General features: G+C 51.1%; 2 protein-coding genes across 3 annotated transcripts; one reads left to right on the forward strand and one right to left on the reverse strand.

Moving 5' to 3' along the window:
- Positions 1-9,719, reverse strand: COQ4 (coenzyme Q4). The gene is made up of 7 exons (XM_061199840.1): positions 9,332-9,719; positions 9,098-9,229; positions 7,928-8,024; positions 7,299-7,401; positions 2,069-2,198; positions 1,370-1,463; positions 1-840 (listed from the first exon to the last, which is right to left on the reverse strand). The coding sequence occupies exons 1-7, from the start codon at positions 9,399-9,401 to the stop codon at positions 669-671; spliced, it is 798 nt and encodes a 265-aa protein (XP_061055823.1). The 5' UTR covers positions 9,402-9,719; the 3' UTR covers positions 1-668.
- Positions 9,720-9,803: 84 nt separating this feature from the next.
- Positions 9,804-19,782, forward strand: TRUB2 (TruB pseudouridine synthase family member 2). Of its 2 annotated transcripts, none has more exons than XM_061199838.1 (8): positions 9,804-9,971; positions 10,458-10,589; positions 12,406-12,480; positions 13,606-13,667; positions 14,788-14,869; positions 17,399-17,471; positions 17,991-18,127; positions 19,378-19,782. In XM_061199838.1, the coding sequence occupies exons 1-8, from the start codon at positions 9,809-9,811 to the stop codon at positions 19,701-19,703; spliced, it is 1,050 nt and encodes a 349-aa protein (XP_061055821.1). In that variant the 5' UTR covers positions 9,804-9,808; the 3' UTR covers positions 19,704-19,782. The 2 variants fall into 2 exon arrangements, with proteins under 2 accessions (XP_061055821.1, XP_061055822.1); XM_061199839.1 differs by having other exon boundaries at positions 19,470-19,782.
- The last annotated feature ends 2,659 nt before the right edge of the window (positions 19,783-22,441 follow it).

Consider the following 22,441-nt stretch of genomic DNA (forward strand, 5'->3'; position numbering starts at 1 on the left):
TGATAGGTAAGAAGTGGATTTATTTAGAGAGAAACACTCTCCACAGACAGAGTGTGGGCATCTCAGAAGGTGAGAGAGGCACCAGGGTATGGGGGTTGTCAGTTTTTACAGGGGTGGGTAATTTCATAGGTAATGAGTGGGAGGAGTGTTCCAGCTATTTTTTGGGGGGGAAAGGGGCGGGGATTTCTAGGAATTGGGCCACAGCCCACTTTTTGATCTTTATGGATCCTTGGAACTGTCATGGCGCCTGTGGGTGTGTCATTTAGCTTGCTGACGTGTTGCAGTGAGCATACGTATACTGAGGCTCAAGGACTAGTGGAAGTTGATGTTTCCGCCACCTTGGACCCATTTGGTTTTAATCAGTTTATGTCATGTCCTCGGGCTTTGTTGTTCTTTCAAAGGTTGTGCCCTGCCCCCTTCCCTCCTGTTTCAGTTCTCTCTGGGCAGCTCCTGGCTCCCTTAGGAGCTCCACCGCTGCCTGCTCTCTCCCGAGTTGGCCCTCAAAGCCACTGAGCAGTGGTTATGATAAATTATGATTAGTGATGTCCAAGGGTCAGTGTTCAAAGAAAAGGAACAAAGGTGATGGCAAAGGAGCGCTTCACCCCCAAGGGAAGCAGGGGTGGGGGGTGGGGAGCCAGGCCAGGCCCTCCGGCTCAGGGGCGCAGGGCCTAGGCTGGGCCCTGGACGTGCATGGGGGGCTCTGTGATGCTCAGCTCCTGCCGCAGAGCCTTCAGGGGCTGCTCCCAGCGCCGCTCATAGTACAGGTTGAGGACACACGGGGCTCTGCGCGCATTCTGAACTGCCCACGGGATCAGCTTCGAGACCAGCGCTTGCAGGCTCCTGTGGGGCAGCAGAGGAAAAAGAAGACAAAAGACATAAGGTCCTGAGTGCTGGGCACACCACGTTCCCTGCAGTGGGTGTGCATTTTCTCAGTTAATCCTCACACAGACCCAGGAAGGAGGTAGTTACTATCCCCACTTTTCAGATGAGGAAACAGAAGCTCAGTGAGGTAAAGCCCTGTGCCCAAAGCCACACATTTTGAACATGCCAAAGCCCAGCTGTAAATCGAGGGCTACCTCACTCCAGAAACTAATGCCAGATTGCATCCCCCTGGCCCCACCCAGTTCCCTGACTCTACTGTTCTCACCCGATACTGAGGCCTGGCCCAAAAGACCCTAGAGTCCTATGAAACGTCCAGGCTTCATTCATCGTCCTGGAGCTCCTGTGCCAGGCCAGTCTCACCTCTCTGCCCCATTCTTCCCGTCCTGGATTCCTGAGAACCACTGGGGCTGCTCAGAAAGGCTGTAGGCTCTTCCTATTTCCTGGAGCCCTGAGCCTTCCCCTGACCCCTCACCACTTGAGAACTTACTGGGCACTGAGTTGGATCGGTCCGAAGAGTGCACTCAGGATGCACATGGGCAGGCCGGTCTGGACAGCCTCAAACCACTTCACCACGATCTCCCCTGGCAGGCAGGGTGGGGAATGGGGTGGGAGGTGAGCAGGGGCCAGGAGGAGAGGCCAGTGATGATCAGGGCAGGACACAGTGAGGCGTCTGCTCTGCTCCGAATCTCTACTAGGGGTCAGCAGCGCCCAGTCCCAGCCTGTGCTGGGCCCTGGGGCACTTGGCTTGGGGTTGGGGAGAAGGTCCAAGAAAGAACAGAAGGAAATAAGGGCTGGAAAGGAAGCTTGGGGTCAGAATGCAGAGGACTCCAAAAGCCAGGCTGCGGACTCCAAGCCTTAGGGAATTGCTGAGGGTTTCAGAGCGCAGGGAGCTAGCAACCGGAACAGGGCAGGGAGCCCTGGTGTTTGGATGCTGCTACAGCAGTGTAGGAGCTGTAAGAGGGAGTGGGGATGGAGGATAGGGGATGCACGGCACAGGTGCACCAAGATGTTCTGGTAAAGCAAAAAATGAGGCACTGGGCCAGCTGATTGGTGGGTGGCTGAGACAGGTGTGCCCTGCCCTGGCCCTGTAGACAGACTTGGGAGACAGGCTGGCCAGAGTGCCCTGCCCCACCCATGCCCCACTCCCACTCTGGATGCACTCAGCAGCCGGCTGGCTGGCACTCACCCAGGATGTTGGTGGGCATCCCCAGCAGGGTATGGAGCATGTCGTGCACCTCCCGGTACCGCTGGATCACGTATGCTAGCTCCTCATCGTCCACGAATCGGGTGGGCGCTCTGGTGTCTGGGGAGACCCTCTGACAACCATGAACCTCCCCTAGACCCCTTCCTGATGGCTCCCAGGGTCCAATTTGCCAGCCTCTCCTTGACTCTCAACCACGCCCACCAAATTCAAACCCCACCAAAAATCTCTGGGGACTTTGTTTCTGTGCATACCTGCTGACAGGGGAGTCCTCAGGCAGGGAATATGGTGGATTGGTGCCCCCTTTGCCTACCCCAACTCACACATAATGTACACACCCTGTTGGAATCTATGGCAAAGAAACCCCTGGGGGTGGGGGGAAGCAGGAGTTGTTTGTTTAATGAAATAGAGTTTCAGTTTTACAAGATGAAAAAGCTCTGGAGATTGGTTTCACAACAATGTGACTATACTTAACACTGTTGAACTGCCCATTTAGAGATGGTTAACACAGTAAATCTTATGTTATTATTTTTTTTAAAAACCACAATTAGAAATAAAATGGGGGGAAAAAAACAAGAAGCACCCAAGGCCCCGAACTCGTCAGATGAACTGCTCCCAGCCTAGGGTGCTCTTTCCCTCCACCCTCATCTTCACCTTGACAATTCCTACCTATCTTATGGTCTCTTGTAGCAACCCGTACCTTTTTGTGGCATTCGACATGATTGTATCGTGATGTTTAGTGCATGTGATTGTTAATGTCTCTTGTCTAGACCCGCACTGTCCAGTACAGCAGCCAATCATGGCAGCCACTGAGCCTTGAAATGTGACAAGTTCCAATTGAGATGTGCTGTACATGTAAAACGCACACTGGATTTCGAAGACGGTATGAAGAGAATAATGTGAAATCTCAATAATTTAAAAATATTGATTACATGTTGAAATGACATTTTAGTATACTGGATTAAACAAAATATCTTATTGAAATTAATTCTACCTGTTTCTATTTGCTTTTATTTATCTGCTAGCAGCAGATTCTAAATTACCTCTGGGGCTTACACACTATTGCTATGAAGAGTGTTGCAGCAGGCCGTCAGCAGCACAGGACTGGGGCTCACTGTCCTATCTCCAGGGCCTGGATGAATAAACATCCCTTAAATGCAGGAGTAAAAGGCCAGCCCCAGGCACTTTTCTGACCTCAGGTAGGGATGGCAACTGTCCTCCTTTACCCACCCTCTCTGAGTCCTCGGCAGCACCCATGCACAGTAGGGACACCCTGGTCTTCCTAGTGCCAAAGCATGGCCTCAGCCTGTCCAGAGGCCAAGGGATTTGATGCCTTTATTGCTTGGGGCTGCTGGCCCTGTGCCATGGTCTGTGTCTGTGGCTTCATTGGGTCCCGGGTCCTAATTTCTTCTACAGAATTCTACCTGCTGTGTGAAGCTGAAGGTGGTCAGTGACGGCCTACATTTATTGAGTACCTACTATGTGCCGGCACTGTATGAAGTCCTTTACACATATTGTCATTCTGCATCCTCGAGACCACCTGGGCGTAGATACTGTTATGAGCCTCAGATACAGATAAGAAAAATGAGGCTCAGCGATATAAAGTAGCTTGCCCAAGATCACACAGCTGACTAATCAAGTGGCTGAGTCAGGATTCGAAACAAAGCCTGCTGGATTCCAAAGCCAGTCGCCTTAACATCCATTATTAATCAGCCATATAAGTGGCTTGGAAGATAAACATAAGGTTTCCTTACCTCAGATAAGGAGTCTGAGGCTCAGAGGTCAAATGATTTGCCCAGGGCTTTAAAGCTGGGAAGAAAGGCAGACTTCTACCTCAGGCTACTCCAGAGCCCATGCCCAGAATCTTGATGCCACAAGGACAACCACCCACGCCCCAACCCCCCCCTCCAGAGTCAGCCTCAGGGAGGGCGGCCTCACCTTGAACTTTGATCTAAACCTCTGCTGGGACAAAGGTGTTCTTTTACGGTGTGTGGGCTGCTGGTTTCCAGGTTCCAGAAGTGTCACAGTCTCTAGGGCTGTTACTACAACTAAGGCTGTGGCTGAGCAAGGCGCCCAGGGAGGCCTTGGCAGTCCCATCCCCTCCACAATAGGACAAAAGGCTCTAGGGGAACTTCAGAAGATTCTCCATTCCTGGGTGGCACCTGGAGCAGGTCACCCTGGTGGGTTTCCCACTGATGAAATAAACTTGCATCTCGGTGAAATCTCCGGGTGATGGTATAAAATGGGGCAGAGGCAAGTGTTATGAGAGTATGGGAAACAGATTATTTTCTCAGGGACAATAATCTCCTAAAGCAGGGGTTCTCAACTGTCCACCAGGGGACATCTGCAATGTCTGAAGACATTTATGGTTGTCACAACTTAGTAGGGCGAATGCTACCGGCACCTAGTGTGTAGAGGCCAGGGATGCTGCTAAACATCCTACAATGCACAGGGCAGCCCTACAACAAAGAATTATCCAGCCCCCAAAGTCAACAGTGCCAAGGCTGAGAAACCCAGTTCTAGAGCAACCTTTGCTCACTCCTTCACCTCCTCCAGCCTGGCTGGCTCCTGCAGCTGGACTGGATAGCCACTTGACAGAGGTGCTTTGACGGGAAGTATATGTTTTGGGGCAGGGAGGGGAAGGGACAGGGAAGGTGCCCTGCTGTATCCTTGGGTCCTTCTATAAATCAGATCATGTTACTACCCTGCTCGAAACCTCGATGGCTTCCTATTGCGTCTATTACAAAATACAGACTCTGTCTCTAAGCAGATAGGGTAGGGGATCCCTGGAGAAAAAGAACCAGGCATGGCATTCTTGACATTAGAGAAGCCATTTTGACCTAAGCCATTTTGTGACCTAAGCCTAGACACAATGCTTGCCCTTCAACAGGTCTCAGTAATTAATGATCTTCAAGGAATAAAGGAATGCAGGAACAGAGGAAAAGCAGTCAAGAAACAATAGCACAGGGACTTCCTTGGTGGTACAGTGGTTAAGAATCCACCTGCCAATGGAGGGGACACGGGTTCGAGCCCTGGTCCGGGAAGATCCCACATGCTGTGGAGCAACTAAGCCTGTGCCTCACAACTACTGAGCCTGTGCTCTAGAGCCCGTGAGCCACAACTACTGAAGCCCGTGCGCCTAGAGGCCGTGCTCCACAACAAGAGAAGCCACCGCGATGAGAAGCCCGTGCACTGCAATGAAGAGTAGCCCTCGCTCGCCCGCCGCAACTAGAGGAAGCCCGTGTGCAGCAAGGAAGACCCAATGCAGCCAAAAATAAATAAATAAATAATAAAATAAAAATAAAAGTGAAAAAAAAAAAAACCCAATAGTCCTCCTCAAAGAATATACATAACAATCTGAGGTGTATCTTTAAGCTTTTCTATAGGAACTAAGGCCCACACCCAGGTGGAGGATGGTAGCTACATGCTAAGATCCCAGACTAGTCAGTACCTAAGAAATGATGATGTTGACCTTTTCTGACCCTCCTGACTTCAATCAACTAAGACTTGGACTCCGTTGACCTCTGCCCCAATTCTATGCTGAATTCTCCTCTGCTCAAGCCCCTTTATGAATACGCATATACCCTTAGCTTAAAACTTCCCCAATTTTGCTGTTAACAGACACTGCTTTGGGAAAGATCCCTGGTGTTCGCCTTACTTGCTGCAAGGAATAAATTCTTCCTTCTCCCCATCTTTGGCTTGATTGTTTCTTTTGGTTCAACACCCACCAAGAGGCGAACGCAGTTTTCGGGTAACACTTCCCGTGGCAGGCAGGGTCTGGCTGGGCCAGGCTGACCTCCCAGCCCATTGCATGCCTCCCCCCAGCTCACTCCTCTAAGGCCATACTGGCCACATTGGTCAGTTTTCCTTTTCCTAACCACACAGAGCCTTGCACTTGCCAGTTCCTCTGCTCGGAATGTGCTTCCGCATCTCTCTCAGAACTGGCTCCTCCCCATCTTCCACGTCTCCCCAGCAGGGCCTCCCATGACCACCCTGTTAGAAGTGGCCACCTGCCACCCCCACTCCGCCCCGCCCTCTATCATGTTGACTGCTGTCCTCACAGCACCACCTGCTAGAGCAGAAGCCCCGCAAGGGCAGGCTCTTTGCTGGTTTAATTCATTGTATCCCAATTGCTGAGGACAGTGTCTGGTATGTTCTAAATACTAAATATTTTGCCTGAATTTTTATATGAAAATTTTCTTCTTTTACTGCTTTATAGTCTACCTCCCCAACTAGAATATTAGCTCCATGAGGGCAGGACCTTGTCTGTCTAGTTTGCCACTGTATCCCCAGCACCTGGAACAATGGATGACACATGACCGATTCTGAACAAATGAATGAGTCCCTTGGTAGATGGGACTCTGCCCCCCAGTCCCTGTCCTCTCTGCCTGGGGTTGGAGAGTGCCACACTTGTCACACCCAGGGAAGACACTGTCTCTAGAACAGGGGGACACAATGCGACAGTTAAGAACATAATCTGGGTTTGAATACTGCCTCCATTAATACTGGCTTCTGAAATCAGCAAGTTGCTTAAGTGCTCTGGGCCTCAGTTTCCTCATCTATGAAAAGGAGATAGGGACTTCCCTGGTGGCGCAGTGGTTAAGAATCCGCCTGCCAATGCAGGGGACATGGGTTCGAGCCCTGGTCCGGGAACATCCCACATGCTGCGGAGCAACTAAGCCCATGTGCCACAACTACTTAAGCCCGCGCGCCACAACTACTGAAGCCCGTACGCCTGGAGCCCATGCTCCGCAACAAGAGAAGCCACCGCAATGAGAAGCCCATGCACCTCAATGGAGAGCAGTCCCCACTCGCAGCGACTAGAGAAAGCCTGTGCACAGCAACGAAGACCCAATGCAGCCAAAAAATATATATAAATAAGTAAATGTATTAAAAAAAAAATAAATAAATAAAAGGAGATAATAACAGAACATACTTGGCAGGGTTGTTGGGAGGATTCAGTGAGATCATGTATGAGCCTGGCACCTGGCATGCAGTAAGAGGTTAATAATTGCTGGCCAGTGTAATTGCTCGCAGCGACGTTCCCGGCCCATTTGCCTGCCCCATAGAGAATGACAAAGCCTTGGCGCAAGAGACTGCAAGGCAGTCCTGCCCATGCTGGCAGCTCAGGCTTCTCCTTCCTCAGGACGTTACTCCTGTGCCATTCCTCTGCCCTTCCTGGTGACTACCAAATGCACAGAAGCTGGAAACTCACATTCACATCCAGGAAACGGAGATACTCGCGGCCAAGAGAGCCCTCAGGCAGACTCCGGAGCTTGCCCAGGTCAATGGTGGACAGCGAGATCCGGGGACGCTCCCTGTGAGGCAGAAGGCAGGACTCAGATATTGGGAGGGCACCAGCAAAGGCAGGTGAAAGGTCCAACTAGATCAAGGGTGTGACAGGTGAAGGGGAAGAGAGCAGCAATGGGGCCACAAGTCCTAATGGAGCACTTACGACTGTCCAGGCCAGTGGCAGGGACTGAAGAGACTACCACAAGCTAAGGCTATGGTTCCTGCCTTAGGTAAACGGGCCTCAGATGTGATCAGGGTATTCACAAAGGGCACTGAAGGGGTGGGGGTTATAGGCAGCATATGTTATGGGACCTTAGTGAAGGCACAAGAGCCCTGTTGCTGGAACTGGGCTGAGGCCACCATGTTGCACTACCCAGGGGTCATCATAGTGTCTATGTGAATGGCACCCACGGAGTTGGGCAGTGCCCAGCCTGTGCAACCATCCATGGCCAAGGTATCAAGAAGAGCGCTCTAGAGGAACACAACGTGATTCCAGAGAGATCAGAATCCCCAAAGAATGCCCTCAATCCCCCAGGCAAAGCTGGGACCTACTGCAGGATCTGGGCACCCTCTGGATCCCTCCTCATCTGGTCCCTGAGGACCTTCAGGGTATGGCATCCTGTGGTCTCCCCCAGAACTGCAACCATGTCTGAAAGGAAAGAAATGGGGACAAATGGAGAATATGATCTTAGGTAAGTTACCTGACCTGATCTGAGCCTTAATTTCCTACATGATAAAACAGAATATCTACCTCTTAGTTATGAAGATTCAAGTTAAACACTTAGTGAATCACCTGGCACACAGTAAAAGCTCAATATATCTATAGTTACTACTATGGTTGTTAGTTTAATGGGGTGAGATGGCTCTGGTTAGCACAGTGCTCTAAAGAGTTCATAAATCACTTCCACATCCATCATCAGGACAGAATACCATGTCTCCATGGATGGGTATAGGCTTTGGTATCAGAGAGTGCTGGGTTTGAGGGCTGGTGTGATCACTATCTAGGTGACCGTGTGCAAACTGCTTCACATTTCCAACCCTCAATGTCCTAATTTGTGAAGCGCAGGTAATACCTTTCATATAGGGTTAATGCAAAAAATCAATAACAACACTCATATAAAACAGCACAGTGAGTAAGCAAAACAAGGGCTCAGTGAGCAGTTAGCATTATCGTTTTTACTAGAAGGAGTAACAGTACTTTCCAGACTTAAGAATCCTGGAGGAGATGAGAAAAACACTGTAGGATCCCAGAACGTTCTATTAAAACATCCAGCAAACATTTATTGAGCATTTATTATGTGCCATGCACTATCCAAAATGCTAATGGGATGTTATAATTTGACGGGCCCTCATAAATCATCTAATCCAGAGGTTGTCAGTGTGGCTGGATGACAGAATCTCCCGGGAAGCCGTTTAAAAAGGCAGAAGCTCAGATTCCACGCCCCTTCCTCCCTCCCCTCCCCTCCCCTCCCCACTCCCGGCAGATTCGAATTGAGTAAGTTTAGGGTGGGACCCAGGCATCTGCATTTTTATGAATGTTGCGGGTGATTATGAGGTGCAGCCAGCGGTGGGTACCCTGGCCCAGTCTAGTCTCCAGTTACCCAGAGCAAACGGAGGCTTTGATAGTGTCCGGGACCTCCCCGGGCTTTCAAGGCAAGGCAAGGCAAGGGCGCGCCCAGACCCCAAGCCGCCCCAAGGAAGCGCCGGCGCGGGCTGCCTTACCGTGGCGATACGGGTCATAGAGCGCCATTCCAGCAGAGCCCGCGGCCAGCAGCGCCTTCTGCAGCAGGGAGGTGGGGATGTGTTCGGGGTAGAGCAGGCCGGCGCCATGGCTCGTGGCTCGAAGGGGCACATCTGCGGGGAAAGAAAACAGCCGCGGTGAAAGGAGCGGGGGTGGGGTGGGGGGGACGGCGGCGTGGCGGGTCCCCAGCACTCCTTCCCGGCCCCGCCACTTGCCTGCAGCGGGCCTGGGACGGCTTCGGAACGCGCGGAGTGGGCGCAGGACCCCGCGCAGCAGCGTCGCCATGGCAGCGGGCACTGGAGGACTTCCCAGGGAGGATGGGCGGGGCAAGGCCGACTCCTCAAGCTTCTCTGGCGACGACGAGCAGGAGAAGTCACAAGGACTCGATCCCTACTGCGCTGAGTAGGACCTTTTATGGGGGAAAGATAGCACGGACAGGGAAGGTCTCTAAGTATGAGGAAACCCAGACAACCTGTTTACCACCTACTTTCACAGATATAAAATTCTCCCCGTTTCACCTAACCCCAAAAAGGGTCTCCAAGTAAGCTCCGCTAGCTTTGGGGGTTCAGCCCCGGACCCTACTCCCTTCTCCGCAGCACGTTTTCCCCGAGGACAATAAGACAAGAACCTCTTCCGGCTGTGAAACATGGCGGCGGCCCATTGGAAGGACCACATTTGGGAGCGGGACCGTAATGCACTTCCGTCCGGGTTCAGCTCTTCCGCGAGCCCGGGACGCGGGCTTAGGCATGGGGTTAGCCGGCCTGGCGCGGCTGCATGGGCTCTTCGCCGCCTACAAGCCCCCGGGGCTAAAGTGGAAGCATCTGCGCGATACCGTGGAGCTGCAGCTTTTGAAAGGTGAGTGCCTCGAGCGAGACCCACGATCCCGCTCCCATTTTCCCGGGAGGCCATCTCCGCTTCTGATCCTTGCTGCAAAATAAAGTCACGTGACCTAGTCGTCTGGGCAGAGCGGTTTCCTAATCGACTGCTCTATACACTCCTCGCCTTCCCCTGTGTTCAAATGGGTAAACAGACTCAGTATTGTCCGTTGTCATAAATAGTTAATAAGTAGTAAAGTCAGGATTTGAACCCAAGTCTGTTTCTTAATTTCTGCTTTCAGAAGTAGAGTACTCTAAAATCTCTAAAACCCCTTGGACAGAAGTAGTCAGTGAGTTTACAGTATAACAACAGTAACAAGTATGATGTGTTGAGGACCTACTCTGTACTAGGCGCTGTGTGGGCTTTCATCTGTCTTCTGCATTTCCATACTTACCTGTCCCTCCACCCCCAACCCTCGGTGTTCAGACAGAATCGACAAGATGTTCTTTACTTGTGTGTGCTCAGGTCTCAATGCTGGGAAGCGTCCTGCCTCTGAACATCGTGTTCGCTTCCTGCTGGGCCCCGTGGAAGGCAGTGAAGAGAAGGAGCTGACCCTCACAGCCACCAGTGTGCCCACCCTCATCGACCATCCGCTGGGTAAAGCACATTCAGGACATTCAGGAAGGGGCCTGGGTGTCGCTTCCCAGGAAATCCCTGCCCAGAGTCAGTGTCCTAGCCAGAGCTCAGACTCCTTCTGTCCCAAACCAGTGTAGGGCCACAGTGGGGATGAAGTATTTGACCAGGGATTGGCAAAATTTCCTGGAAAGGGCCAGATAGTCAATATTTTAGGCTTTGCAGGCTCACCTCTGCCATTGTAGTGTGAAAGCAGCAGCTATAGACAGTATGTAGAGCAATGAGCCTGGCTGTGTTCCAATAAAACTTTACTGGTGGATGCTGATATTTGAATGTCATATAATTTCATATGTCATGAAAATTATCCTCTTGATTTTTTTGAACCATTGAAAAATGTAAAAACCATTTTAATTTGTGGGCCATAAAAAAAACAGGCTTGAGGATTTGACTTGTGGACTATAGTTTGTTGACCTCTTTATTATTCTGGGACTCCAGGTAGGAATTGAGACCCTCAGGTAGAAGTCATAAGGAGGGAGTTTTGGGCTCCTGTGAAAGAGTGATCTTTTTTTTTTTAATTTATTTTATTGAAGTACAGTTGATTTACAGTGTTGTGTTAATTTTTGCTGTACAGCAAAGTGATTCAGTTATACATATATGTATGTTCTTTTTCATATTCTTTTGCATTATGGTTTATCACAGGATATTGAATATAGTTCCCTGTGCTATACGGTAGAACCTTGTTGTTTACCCATTCTGTATATAATAGCTTGCATCTGCTAACCGCGAACTCCCAATCCATCCCTCCCCCACTCCCCCTCCCCCTTGGCAACCACAAGTCTGTTCTCTATGTCTGTGAAGACTGACTTTCTATAGTCAACAAAGCTGCCCAACAGTGAAACTAGTTCTCACAATGAGCCCCTGTCATTAGACATGATTAAAGCATGTGTTGGGGAGGCTCTATAGGAGGGCTAAGGAGCTTGACCAGGAACCTCTAAAACCCCTTGGAGAGAAGTAATCAGTGAGTTTACTGTATAACAACAATAACACGTCTGATGTGTTGAGGACCTACTCTGTATGGGGTACTGTGTTAAGCTTTTCCCAAATACTACCCCACTGAATCCTGTGAGGTGGGTCCTAGTCCCATTTCACAAATGAGGAAACTGATGCTCAGTGTTGACTAATGTTAAGTCCTGTAGCCTGGATTCAGTAGGCTCTTAACCACCCCATACTGGTCTCCGAGGTTCCTCTTGATCTACAGAAGTGTAAAAGCATCTAACTCATTGCTGCATTCATTCTTTTTTTCTTTTTTTCCAGCTTTCTTGAGGTATAGCTGATATACAAAAAAACTGTACTTACTTAATGTATACTAATTTGATGGGTCATTCATTCTTTTGGGAAATGGGTTATTTCCCGAGCAGTCAGTGAGTTTTGGGCTCTGGGGGCAGAACTGTGAACACACAGACCCAGGCCCTGCCTTAAGGAGCTCACAGCCTCCATTTTCTCCCTGGGAGAGTGGCCAGGACTCTCCTTCTACAGGAGCTGGATAGGGAACCCCCCAGTCTTGATTCCAGTGTTCTGCCCAGTCCACTCAAAGCGTCTCACGGGGGGAATGGTGATGGATGGACTTAACAGGCCTCCTGGGTTGCCCTTTCTCTGGGCCCAGGAAACTGAAGAAGTGGTTTTGGGCCCCAAATTCCATGGTGAGGAAGCCTGAAAGTCCAGCCTGATGCTGGTTTGGGCTCTATGAGGCTACATTCTAGGAATGAGGTCACCATGCAGCCCAAAGCCATCCTGGAGGCTGGATTCTTTGAGGAAAAGGACCTCGTTTGTTTCTTTCCAGTACGTGGACCAGCATTCACCAGGCTGAAGATTGGCATGGGCCACCGACTGGATGCCCAGGCGTCTGGGGTGCTTGGTAGGTGGTGTGGTGAGCCTGGGGTGCTTGGGAGAGGATCGGGGAGCTACCAGGAGCCCAGCCCATTTCTAACCTGACAGCCATTTCCTACTACTGCCTTGCTCCCCTGATTCCTGTCAAGTCTGATCCTCTGGAGAGGTGACTGGTGGGAAGGGGGAAGTTGTGATCGCCCACGTTTATCAAGTGATTCCTGCCTGTGACGTGTGGTTTGAAACTCTTTGTGCACATGCATTCACCATAATAACCTTATTTGGTAGATACCGTATGATTTTAGGAAGAAAGTAAGGCTCCAGGAGCATAGGTAACTCACGCTGGGTCATGTGGCTAATGAATGTCCCTGGACCAGAGAGGGAAAACCGTCATCGCTTGCATGGGGTAGCCAAGTGTGTGACCCTGGCCCCACTGGCTGGGCTCTGGATGTCGCTGGAGCTGGACACACAAAGCCCTGAGTCATGAGCCATCTGTGTCCCCAGGGTCAGGCGGTGGCCACGTCCTCCATACACAACAGTCACAGCAACTTGTCTTGCTTCCTGGGACACAGGCAGGCGGATGTGATCTCATGCCCCACTCCCTCCAGGAGTGAATGGATGGTCATTCTTTCCTTCAGCTAGAGGGAGACACAGACCGGGGAAAAGGCAGGAAGTGGCCACAATGCCCCCATTTATTTGCCGGCTTCTTCCTTCGTGTGCATTGCCTCGATCATCACAACACCCACAGGGATCAGACAGTATTTTTATCCCCATTTTACGGATGGGGAGCCTGAGACCCAAGGAGGTTAAAGGACACGCTTAGAGCCACCCCAGATGTGAATGTAGGTCTGTGTGACTGGGCCAGTGGTCTCTTACTTCTGAGTGCATCAGGACCCCAGGGAGCTTGCTAAGGATCCCTAGGCCCCCTCCCCAACACAAGTCAGAGTCAGTATATATGGGTGGATCCTGGAAATCTGCATTTTCATATATGCACAGAGGAGCTCACTTGTTCCCTGTAGAAGAAGCTCTTCTTGCCCCCTTGCTGGCTTCCACAGCCTTGGAAGTGGGAGTATTCTGCTGGAGGGGGTGAGGGTTGGAGGACCCAGGGGAATAGGAAGGGGGAGCCAGGTGTGAGATCAGGCTGGGTGCCTTTCAGTGCTCGGCGTGGGACGTGGACGAAGTCTCCTCACCGACATGTACAACGCTCACCTCACCAAGGTACAGGGGCTGGGGACGGCCTGCTTATCCCTTGGCCCTTTCCCTGGGGGTCACTGGTACGATTCTGAAGCAGAGATGATTCCATGGGGAATACCCAGGCCATCAGCAAGCAATTTTTTTCGGGTCATGTACCAAGGGAGACTGTAACATCATAATGACAGCTGGCATTATCACATGCTGGCTACTCTGTGCTGAGCACTGTATGCGGACTCCCTTGTGGATGCCTTACAGCGTCCCCGTAAAATGGGATCTATTGTTAACCCATTTTACAGATGAGAGAATGAGGCTCAGGAGATGACGCTTGCTCGGGGTCACACCGACTTTAAGGGGCAGAGCTGGGATTTGAACCTGGTTTTGTCTGACACCGTCTTGGTGTCAGGAAGCTTGCATCCACGCTGGGCTGCGGGATCTGGCATCACGATCACGTGCAGAGACACCACATTAGAAGGCCCGTGTTTTTAGTGGTTAAGAGCACAGATTCTGCAGCCAAGTTTTCGCTTCAAAACTCAGATTGTACCACTCTGCCAGTTCTGTCTCCTTGGGTGGATTACTTAACATCTGTGTGCCTCCGTTTCCTCATCTTTGAAATGGGAGTGGTCGTAGTACCTCCTCTGTATGGTTGCTTTGAATGTTTAATCAGTGACCATATGTAATGTGCTCAGCACAGCCACTGGCACGTGGTGGATGCTCAGTCGATGTCACTGTTGTCGTCCTCTATCATCGTCATTGCTGTTATTTGACACAGAGGCAGGTAGCTGCACAGATCGTATTTGGAGGGGAGAGAGAAGCTGAGAGAGCATCCTGGGAGGGGCCTGGCATTCTGAGTTGTCAGGTTGGGCAGAAGTAGAGAGGTGTGGAGGCCCGGGGTGGTTGCAGGGTGGCTCGGGGCACCCCTTGCAGGCTGCTGATGCTTGCTGTCATAGGAGAGGAAGTCGGGTGTCCTTCCCCAGAGGCAGCTGAGCAGGGGCTGAGCACCTGACCTCCCTGAGGGGAGACCTGAGGGCCCCCCAGCCTGAGTCTAGCACCTCGGGGGCCTGAGCTGCTGGGCCACACCTCCCTCCTTGGCATGGCGGCTTAGAGCCGAGAGGCTGATCATACCTCCCCCTCCCTGTCCTCGCAGGACTACACAGTACACGGCCTCCTGGGCAAAGCCACAGACGACTTCTGTGAGGACGGGCGGCTGGTGGAGAAGACGACGTATGGTGAGAGCCCATGGGAGCCCAGGGCGGGCGGGAGGGGCGGTCGCGGCTGCCTCTTCATTTGCTTCCTTTGATTCCTCACCCTGACGTGGGCCGTGAGGGCCCCCGCTCAGTTATTCTCAGACACACCAAGCCGGGGCTGGCTGTTGACATGCACGTGTGATTCTGACTTCCAGGAATGCCCTGTGCTCCCCTGTGCTCTGCTTAAATGTTACCTCCTTAAATGGTTTCAATGTACTGTCAGAAAAGTAATCAACTAATGATTAGTGATTATTTAGTATCTGTCTCCCCACCAGAATGTCAACCATGAGAGCAGGAACTATGTAGTTCCACTCCTGTGGTCACACACAACACAGCGCCTGGGACATGGGAGGTGCTGTATTGATGGATGGATGGATGGATGGATGGATGGGTAGATGGGTGGGTGAATGGATGGATGGGTGGGTGGGTGGATGCATGGGTGAGTGGATGGATGGCTTATTCTTCATTTCTCACTCTCCCCATGTTCTTAGACGTCCTATATGATCTGTTGCATTTGCTTATTTGACGTTTTTTGAGCACCAACCACGTGCCAGGCACTGGGGGCGGGGGCTGGGGGCATATGATGAATCAGATGGGGTCCCCAATCTTAGGCCTCACAGTCTAGCAGGGAGAGCAGACACACACCTCTGCATCTCCTGGAGAAGATTAAAAACATGTGGCGAAGCAGTGCTGTCTATATATTTGTACTTGTATGTGTGTGTCAACATCCAAAAAATGTCTAAAGACAACTACCAAGTTGACACTTCTGAGAGGGAGGAAGCCAGAATTTGGAGGAGGGAAGATGTTTGTTGGTGTTGATCTAAATTTTTTGAAGAAGAGTCTTGTATCAATTATATAATTAAAAACAGGACTTCCCTGGTTGTGCAGTGGTTAAGAATCCGCCTGTCAATGCAGGGGACACGGGTTCAAGCCCTGGTCTGGGAAGATCCCACATGCCGCGGAGCAACTAAGCCCGTGTGCCACAACTACTGAGCCTGTGCTCTAGAGCCCGCGAACCACAACTACTGAGCCCACATGCCACAACTACTGAAGCCCGCATGCCTAGAGCCCGTGCTCCGCAACGGGAGAAGCCACAGCAATGACAAGCCCGCGCACCACAACGAAGAGTAGCCCCTGCTTGCCGCACCTAGAGGAAGCCCGCGCACAGCAACGAAGACCCAACGCAGCCAAAAATAAATAAATAAATTTAAATAAATAAATAAATAATGTAGGGACTTCCCTGGCAGTCCAGTGGTTAGGACTGTGCACTTTCACTGACGGGGCCCGGGTTCAGTCCCTGGTTGGCGGGGCCTGGGTCCCCCCGACAAAAAAAAAAAAAAAAATAATGTAAACACTAAAGAAAACTAAGTGCTGGGAAAGAGACCCAGGTGCAGAGTGGCAGGAGCCTGAAGGAAGAAGCCACGTGCTCTAAGAGGGGCTTCCTGGAGCAGGCGGCATTTGAGCTGGGCTATAAATGAGTGGGGAGGAGGCTGCAGCAGGCGCCTCCAGATAAGACAACAGCATGAATGAGACCAGACAGAAGGGGTGAGAGGCCCAGGCCCTTCCCAGCTGGCCAGGCCTTAGTCACCACACCTGCTCCCAGAGCTCTGGCCTGTGGAGTCAGAAGTTGGTGGCTGCCCCAGCTGGCCTGCAGGCTCGGCCTCCCTGCAGTCTGTGGGCATCCCCAGGCTTTGCTGCTGCCTGCTCCACAGTCACTTTGTTGGACCAGCAGGCAGAGCCACTCCCACTTCTTGCCACCCATTTCTGCATTTGGACAGATGGCACCCTCCCTCCTGGTGTCCCTGGCCTGAAAAACCCCAGACTGGGGCTCAGGGGACCTGGCTTACAGTGTGGGGCAAGGGGCTTCCCTGGTGGTGCAGTGGTTGAGAATCCTCCTGCCAATGCAGGAGACACGGGTTCGATCCTTGGTCCGGGAAGATCCCACATGCCGCAGAGCAACTAAGCCCGTGCACCACAACTACTGAGCCTGTGCTCTAGAGCCCGTGAGCCACAACTACTGAAGCCCGCGCACCTAGAGCCTGTGCTCTGCAGCAAGAGAAGCCACCGCAATGAGAAGCCTGCACACTGCAACAAAGAGTAGCCCCCACTCACCGCAACTAGAGAAAGCCTGCATGCAGCAATGAAGACCCAACACAGCCAAAAATAAATAAAATAAATAAATTTATATATAAAAAAAAAAGAATATGGGGCAAATCACATTACCTCTTTGGAGCCTCGTTTCCAGAAGAAAGTGTTCTTAACTTGGGGTGTGTGAGCCCCTTGAAAATGTCCTCAAAATGTTGAGTTCATGTGTATCTTTCTGAGAAGCAGGTCCAGAGCTTTCATAAGATTCTCAAAGGACTCTCAACCCCCTAAATGGGAACCCTGGGACCAGAGGATGCTCTGGGACCCCATCTAGGTTCCAAGGACAGGGCTGGTTTATGGGACGGAATTTGCCAGTTTGCCTCCCCAGTGGGCACCTGTGTGCTGACCATCCCCTGGCTTTTCCAGACCACGTGACCAGAGAGAAGCTGGAGAGAATCCTGGCCCTGATCCAAGGTTCCCATCAGAAGGCTCTGGTGATGTAAGTGAGGCCCGACCCACACCTCCCTGAAAGGGGACCCTCAAGGAAGTGCTGGAAGGGCAAGAAGTTGCCCACAGGGCTCCCTGTAGGCTCCGCCCACTCTGGGGCAAATTCCAAAACCAGACACAAGCACCCATTCCTTTCACAACCTGCAGAAGTGTTTCTTTGTGCTGGTCTTGGGCCAGCCCCTGGGGAGACCAAGGGGAACAAGAGATCCCAGCTGGCCTCCTAGGGAGTATATGAGCTAAGGGAGAGGAGAGCTAGGGGTCCACACCATCACGGCACAGAACCAGGGGACGGAAGTGGTCAACACAGGTATGACCGTTGAAGCCAGGGAGCGTGTGAGAGGGGGTCAGAGCCTGCAGTTAGGGATTGGAGGGGACAGAAGAAGGCTGCTGCAAAGGTGGCTAGAGGGACAGGGAAGATGGAAAGCGAATGAAGAGCTTCAGGAAAGGCATGAATAGGGCAGGGCCAGGGGTAGGCAGTCAGCTGCCCACTCTGGCCCCTCCTGATCCCCAGGTACTCCAACGTTGACCTACAGACCCAGGAGGCCTATGAGATGGCCGTGAGCGGCGTGATGCGGCCCATGAACAAGTCCCCGATGCTGATAACTGGCATCCGATGCCTCCAGTTTGCGCCTCCAGAGTTCCTCTTAGGTAAGTTGCTCCAGGAAGTTGGGAGCAGTGCCACGGGGTTCCTGGGTTTGGGGAGTCACTGTGGAAGGCCCTTGCAGAGGCCAGCACGTGTGAGCCCTAAGCTCTGCTGGCCAAGGCACCTGGGGCCGACTTCCTTCCTAGCCTAAGGCTGGACTTAGCTGATCACACAGCACACAAAACAAATGCTGTCCTATCTCCTGCCAAGTCCCCCTTTGAAGCCAGACCTTAACAAGCAGATTATATTTAGTGGCTCGTTTCCAGAGCCGGCCAGTGTTTCAAGTCATCGTGCGGCATCAGACACCACTCTCCCCTCCCAGATCCCACCCAACTCAGCAACCCCACCACCACTTCTTTCTTTGTTTATCGTATTAACGAGGGCTCCTCGCTCCTTTTCTTTTTTTTTTAACAGCTTTATTGCAGTATAATTGCTTTACAATGGTGTGTTAGTTTCTGCTTTATAACAAAGTGAATCAGCTGTACATATACATATATCCCCGTATCTCCTCCCTCTTGTGTCTCCCTCCCACCCTCCCTATCCCACCCCTCTAGGTGGTCACAAAGCACTGAGCTGATCTCCCTGTGCTATCTTGCTCCCTTTCTTGAGTGCTGACCAAGACTCTCCCGATGCTAAGTGCCTTAGAGAAATTATCTCTTAGATTCCTCACAACCACTCATTTTACAGATGAGCAAACCAACCCTTAGAGCAGCACTTTGCGAACTTTAACTCGCCCACAGTCACCTGGGTGGGGTTCTTCTTCTTCTTTTTATTTCGCCCGGCCATGCCACATGGCTTGCGGGACCTTAGTTCCCTTACCAGGGATTGACCCCAGGCCCCGGCAGTAAAAGCGCTGAGTCCTAACCGGTGGACCGCCAGAGAATTCCCAACCTGGGATTCTTCTTAAAAGGCAAATTCTAGGAATTCCCTGGTGGTCCAGTGGTTAGGACTCGGTGCTTTCACTGCAGGGGGCCACGGGTTCAATCCCTGGTTGGGGAATTAAGATCCCACAAGCTGCGAGACCAAAAAAAGGCAAATTATGACTCAGCAGGTCTGGGTGGGGCCTGAGATTCTGCATGTCTAACAAACTTTCAGGACCAACCCTGGGCTACACTTTGAAGAACAAAGCCCTAGAGAAGTCAGGTGTCTTGCTAAGGTTATTACACAGCCAGGAGGTCTCAAGGGGTGTGGCTCTAGATCAGCGGACACCAGAGGCCGTGCTTCTGACCACCGCCTCTGTGTGTGTCCCTGGCAGAGGTGCGGTGCATGCATGAGACGCAGAAGCAGCTGCGAAGGCTGGTGCACGAAATTGGCCTGGAACTGAAGAGCACCGCTGTCTGCACCCAGGTGCGGCGTACACGCGATGGTTTCTTCACCCTGGACGATGCCCTCCTAAGGACCCAGTGGGACCTGCCGAGCATCCAGGATGCCATCCAGTGCGCAGCACCCCGAGTGGCAGCAGAGCTGGAGAAGAACTTGGGGCCGGGGCTGGGCACCCAGCAGCCCTCCAGTCCAGGCTGGCCCTGGGACTCCGAGGGGCCAAGCTCTGCCTTGGGGCTGGAGAGCCATGCAGGGCATTGAAAGGCCAGGCAGTTGGTGGAGCAGTGGGTGTATAAAGATAAGAATTGTTCATGAGCCAGAACTGATGACTGTGCAGAACGTGGGGGGGCGGGGGGCGGGAGCTTTTTAACACGTGACAGAAAACCCTGAAGCTGTAAGAGAAAAGATCAACAGGGACTTCCCTGGTGGTCCAGTGGTTAGGACTTGGTGCTTTCGCTGCCGGGGCCCCGGGTTCAATCCCTGGTCAGGGAACTAAGATCCTGCAAGCTGCATGGCACAGCCAAAAAAAAAAAAAAGATCAACAGACTTGGCCTAGTTAAAAAGAAAAAACTGTACGGAGGAAAAGATGCTAAACGAATGACAGACTGATAAAAATATTTGTTATATATTTAAGAACTAATATCTATAATATATAAAGAGCTCTTATAAAACAATAAGAAAAAGATGACAAGAAAATGGGTCAAATGACATGAATTGTGTGTTTATACAGCAGAAGAAATCCAAATGGCCAGTAAACCTGAAATGATGCTCAACCTCTCTAATAATGAAAGACATTCAGATGAAAATGAGATGACTTTTCCTTGCCTTTCAAATAAATTAAGAAAAGATAACACCCAGTATTGGGGAGGATGTGAGAAGATGGGCAATCTGTACTGTTGGTAGGAATATACAACTGTGTAACCTTTTAGGAGTAATTTGGTAGTACGTATCAACATTTAAAATATTCCTGCCCTGGGGAATTCCCTGGTGGTCCAGTGGTTAGAATTCAGCACTTTCACTGCCGTGGCCCGGGTTTAATCCCTGGTCAGGGAACTAAGATCCCGCAAGCCTCACAGCGTGGCCAAAATAGAATAGAGTAAAATAAAATAAAATACTTCTGCCCTAACCAGCAAGGACCTACTGTATAGCACAGGGAACTATACTCAATATTTTTAATAACCTATAAGGGAAAAGAATCCAAAAAAGAATATATATAACTGAATCACCTTGCTGTACACCTGAAACTAACACCACATTGTAAATCAACTATAATAAACCAACAAACAAATACTCCTGCCCTATGACTTAGCAGGTACAGTTTCAGGAATCTGTCTTCTGGAGTAGGTTGCAGAATGTTTTAGGTACATAGGTGTTCATGACTGCACTGTAATAGTAGCCAACAGGAAATGTAGGGACTTCCCTGGTGGTCCAGTGGCTAAGACTCCATGCTCCCAGTGCACGGGGCCCAGATTTGATCCCTGGTCAGGGAACTAGTTACCACATGCCACAACTAAGAGTTTGCGTGCCGCAGCTAAAAAGATCTGGCACGTGGCAATGAAGAGCCCGAGTGCTGCAACTAAGATCTGGCGCAGCCAAATAAATAAATATTTTTTAAAAAAACCAGGAAATGTGATTACCATCCATCAGTAAGGGACTAGTTAAATAAATATGGCATGTGCAGGGTCAAAAGTCTCTATTCTTGGGACTTCCCTGGTGGTCCAGTGGTAAAGAATCCACCTTCCAACGCAGGGGATGTGGTTCGATCCCTGGTCGGGGAACTAAGATTCCCACATGCTGTGGGGCAGCTAAGCCAGTGCGCCACAGCTAGAGAGCCTGCGTGCCACAAACTACAGGGCCCACACGCTCTGGAGCCCGTACACCACAACTAGAGAGAAACCCGAGAAGACCGTGCACTGTAATGAAAAGATCTCTCATCCCTCAACAAAGATCCCGTGTGCCACAACTAAGACCCGATGCAGCCAAAAAAAAAAAAAAAAAAGGGAAAATAAATAAATAAATATTTTTAAAAAAGTCTCATTCTCTTGGTTTTGGACACCTTGGCCTCATGTGTCTTTTTTTTTTTTTTTTGGCTGCATGGCACGCGGGATCCTACTTCCCTGACCAGGGATCGAACCCGCACGCCCTGCACTGGGAGCACGGAGTCTTAACCACTGGACCGCCAGGGAAATTCCTTGGCATGATTGTCTTTTAACCTCTTTCCTTGTGGGTATTTCCCACTCAGAACACTTGGGCTAGAACGAGCGAGTTCGCCTCTGGCCAGGGCTCTGATTTGTGCCCTGAAGGGGAGCACTGCCTGTCTCTTGTCCCTGCTGTCACCCTGGGAGAGGGGGCCCAGCCACTGCGGCTCCCTCACCTTCACTCGGGCAGCCCGCAGCTTGGAGCAGTGCCGAGCTGATGAGGCCTCAAAAGCTCAGCCCCCTCATGCGGAACAGAACAATGATTTCACCCACCTCATGAGGTTGTGAGGACAAACGAAGTCATGGGCAGGTGCTTGTCATGTAAGAACTGCTCTCTACGTATGAGCTGTACCCTTGCTGTGGCTACTTTCTCCTGAATGGTGCCACCCAAGAGGGTGGTCACAGGTAGGGTCAGAGGCCTTCTCTCTGTCACTTCTTGTTTCTCTGGCATAAAAATGAGTTGGGAGCTGGGTCAGTACTGCCTCAGCTAGAAGATCAAGGTCAACAAGAGCAACGATAAGTCATGCTGCAAGTATTTACTCTTGACAGGATGTGATGAAAATGGCCCTTCACCTCTAGTCTTCCTCCCAACACCCCATAACCCCAATATAATCCTGAGAAGTACATCAGACAAATGCCGGTAGCGGGGCCTCCTACAAAATACCTGAGCCATCCTCAGAACTGTCAAGGTCATCAGAAGCAGTGAAGTCTTAGAAACCACCATAGTCAAGAGGAGCCTGAAGAGACTTGACAACTGAATGTACTATGGGATCCTGGTACAGAAAAAAAGGACAATAGGTA

This window comes from Eubalaena glacialis, chromosome 9 (genome assembly GCF_028564815.1).
Source record: "Eubalaena glacialis isolate mEubGla1 chromosome 9, mEubGla1.1.hap2.+ XY, whole genome shotgun sequence".
NCBI lineage: Eukaryota > Metazoa > Chordata > Mammalia > Artiodactyla > Balaenidae > Eubalaena > Eubalaena glacialis.

Coding starts and splice junctions, on each gene's coding strand:
- TRUB2 (XM_061199838.1), top strand. CDS start 9,809: ATGCACTTCCGTCCGGGTTCAGCTCTTCCGCGAGCCCGGGACGCGGGC. Junction 12,481..13,605: donor CCAGGCGTCTGGGGTGCTTG/GTAGGTGGTGTG, acceptor GGTGCCTTTCAG/TGCTCGGCGTGGGACGTGGA. Junction 18,128..19,377: donor GCCTCCAGAGTTCCTCTTAG/GTAAGTTGCTCC, acceptor TGTCCCTGGCAG/AGGTGCGGTGCATGCATGAG.
- COQ4 (XM_061199840.1), bottom strand. CDS start 9,401: ATGGCGACGCTGCTGCGCGGGGTCCTGCGCCCACTCCGCGCGTTCCGA. Junction 8,025..9,097: donor CTATGACCCGTATCGCCACG/GTAAGGCAGCCC, acceptor CTTTCCTTTCAG/ACATGGTTGCAGTTCTGGGG. Junction 7,402..7,927: donor GAGGGTGCCCAGATCCTGCA/GTAGGTCCCAGC, acceptor TCTGCCTCACAG/GGAGCGTCCCCGGATCTCGC.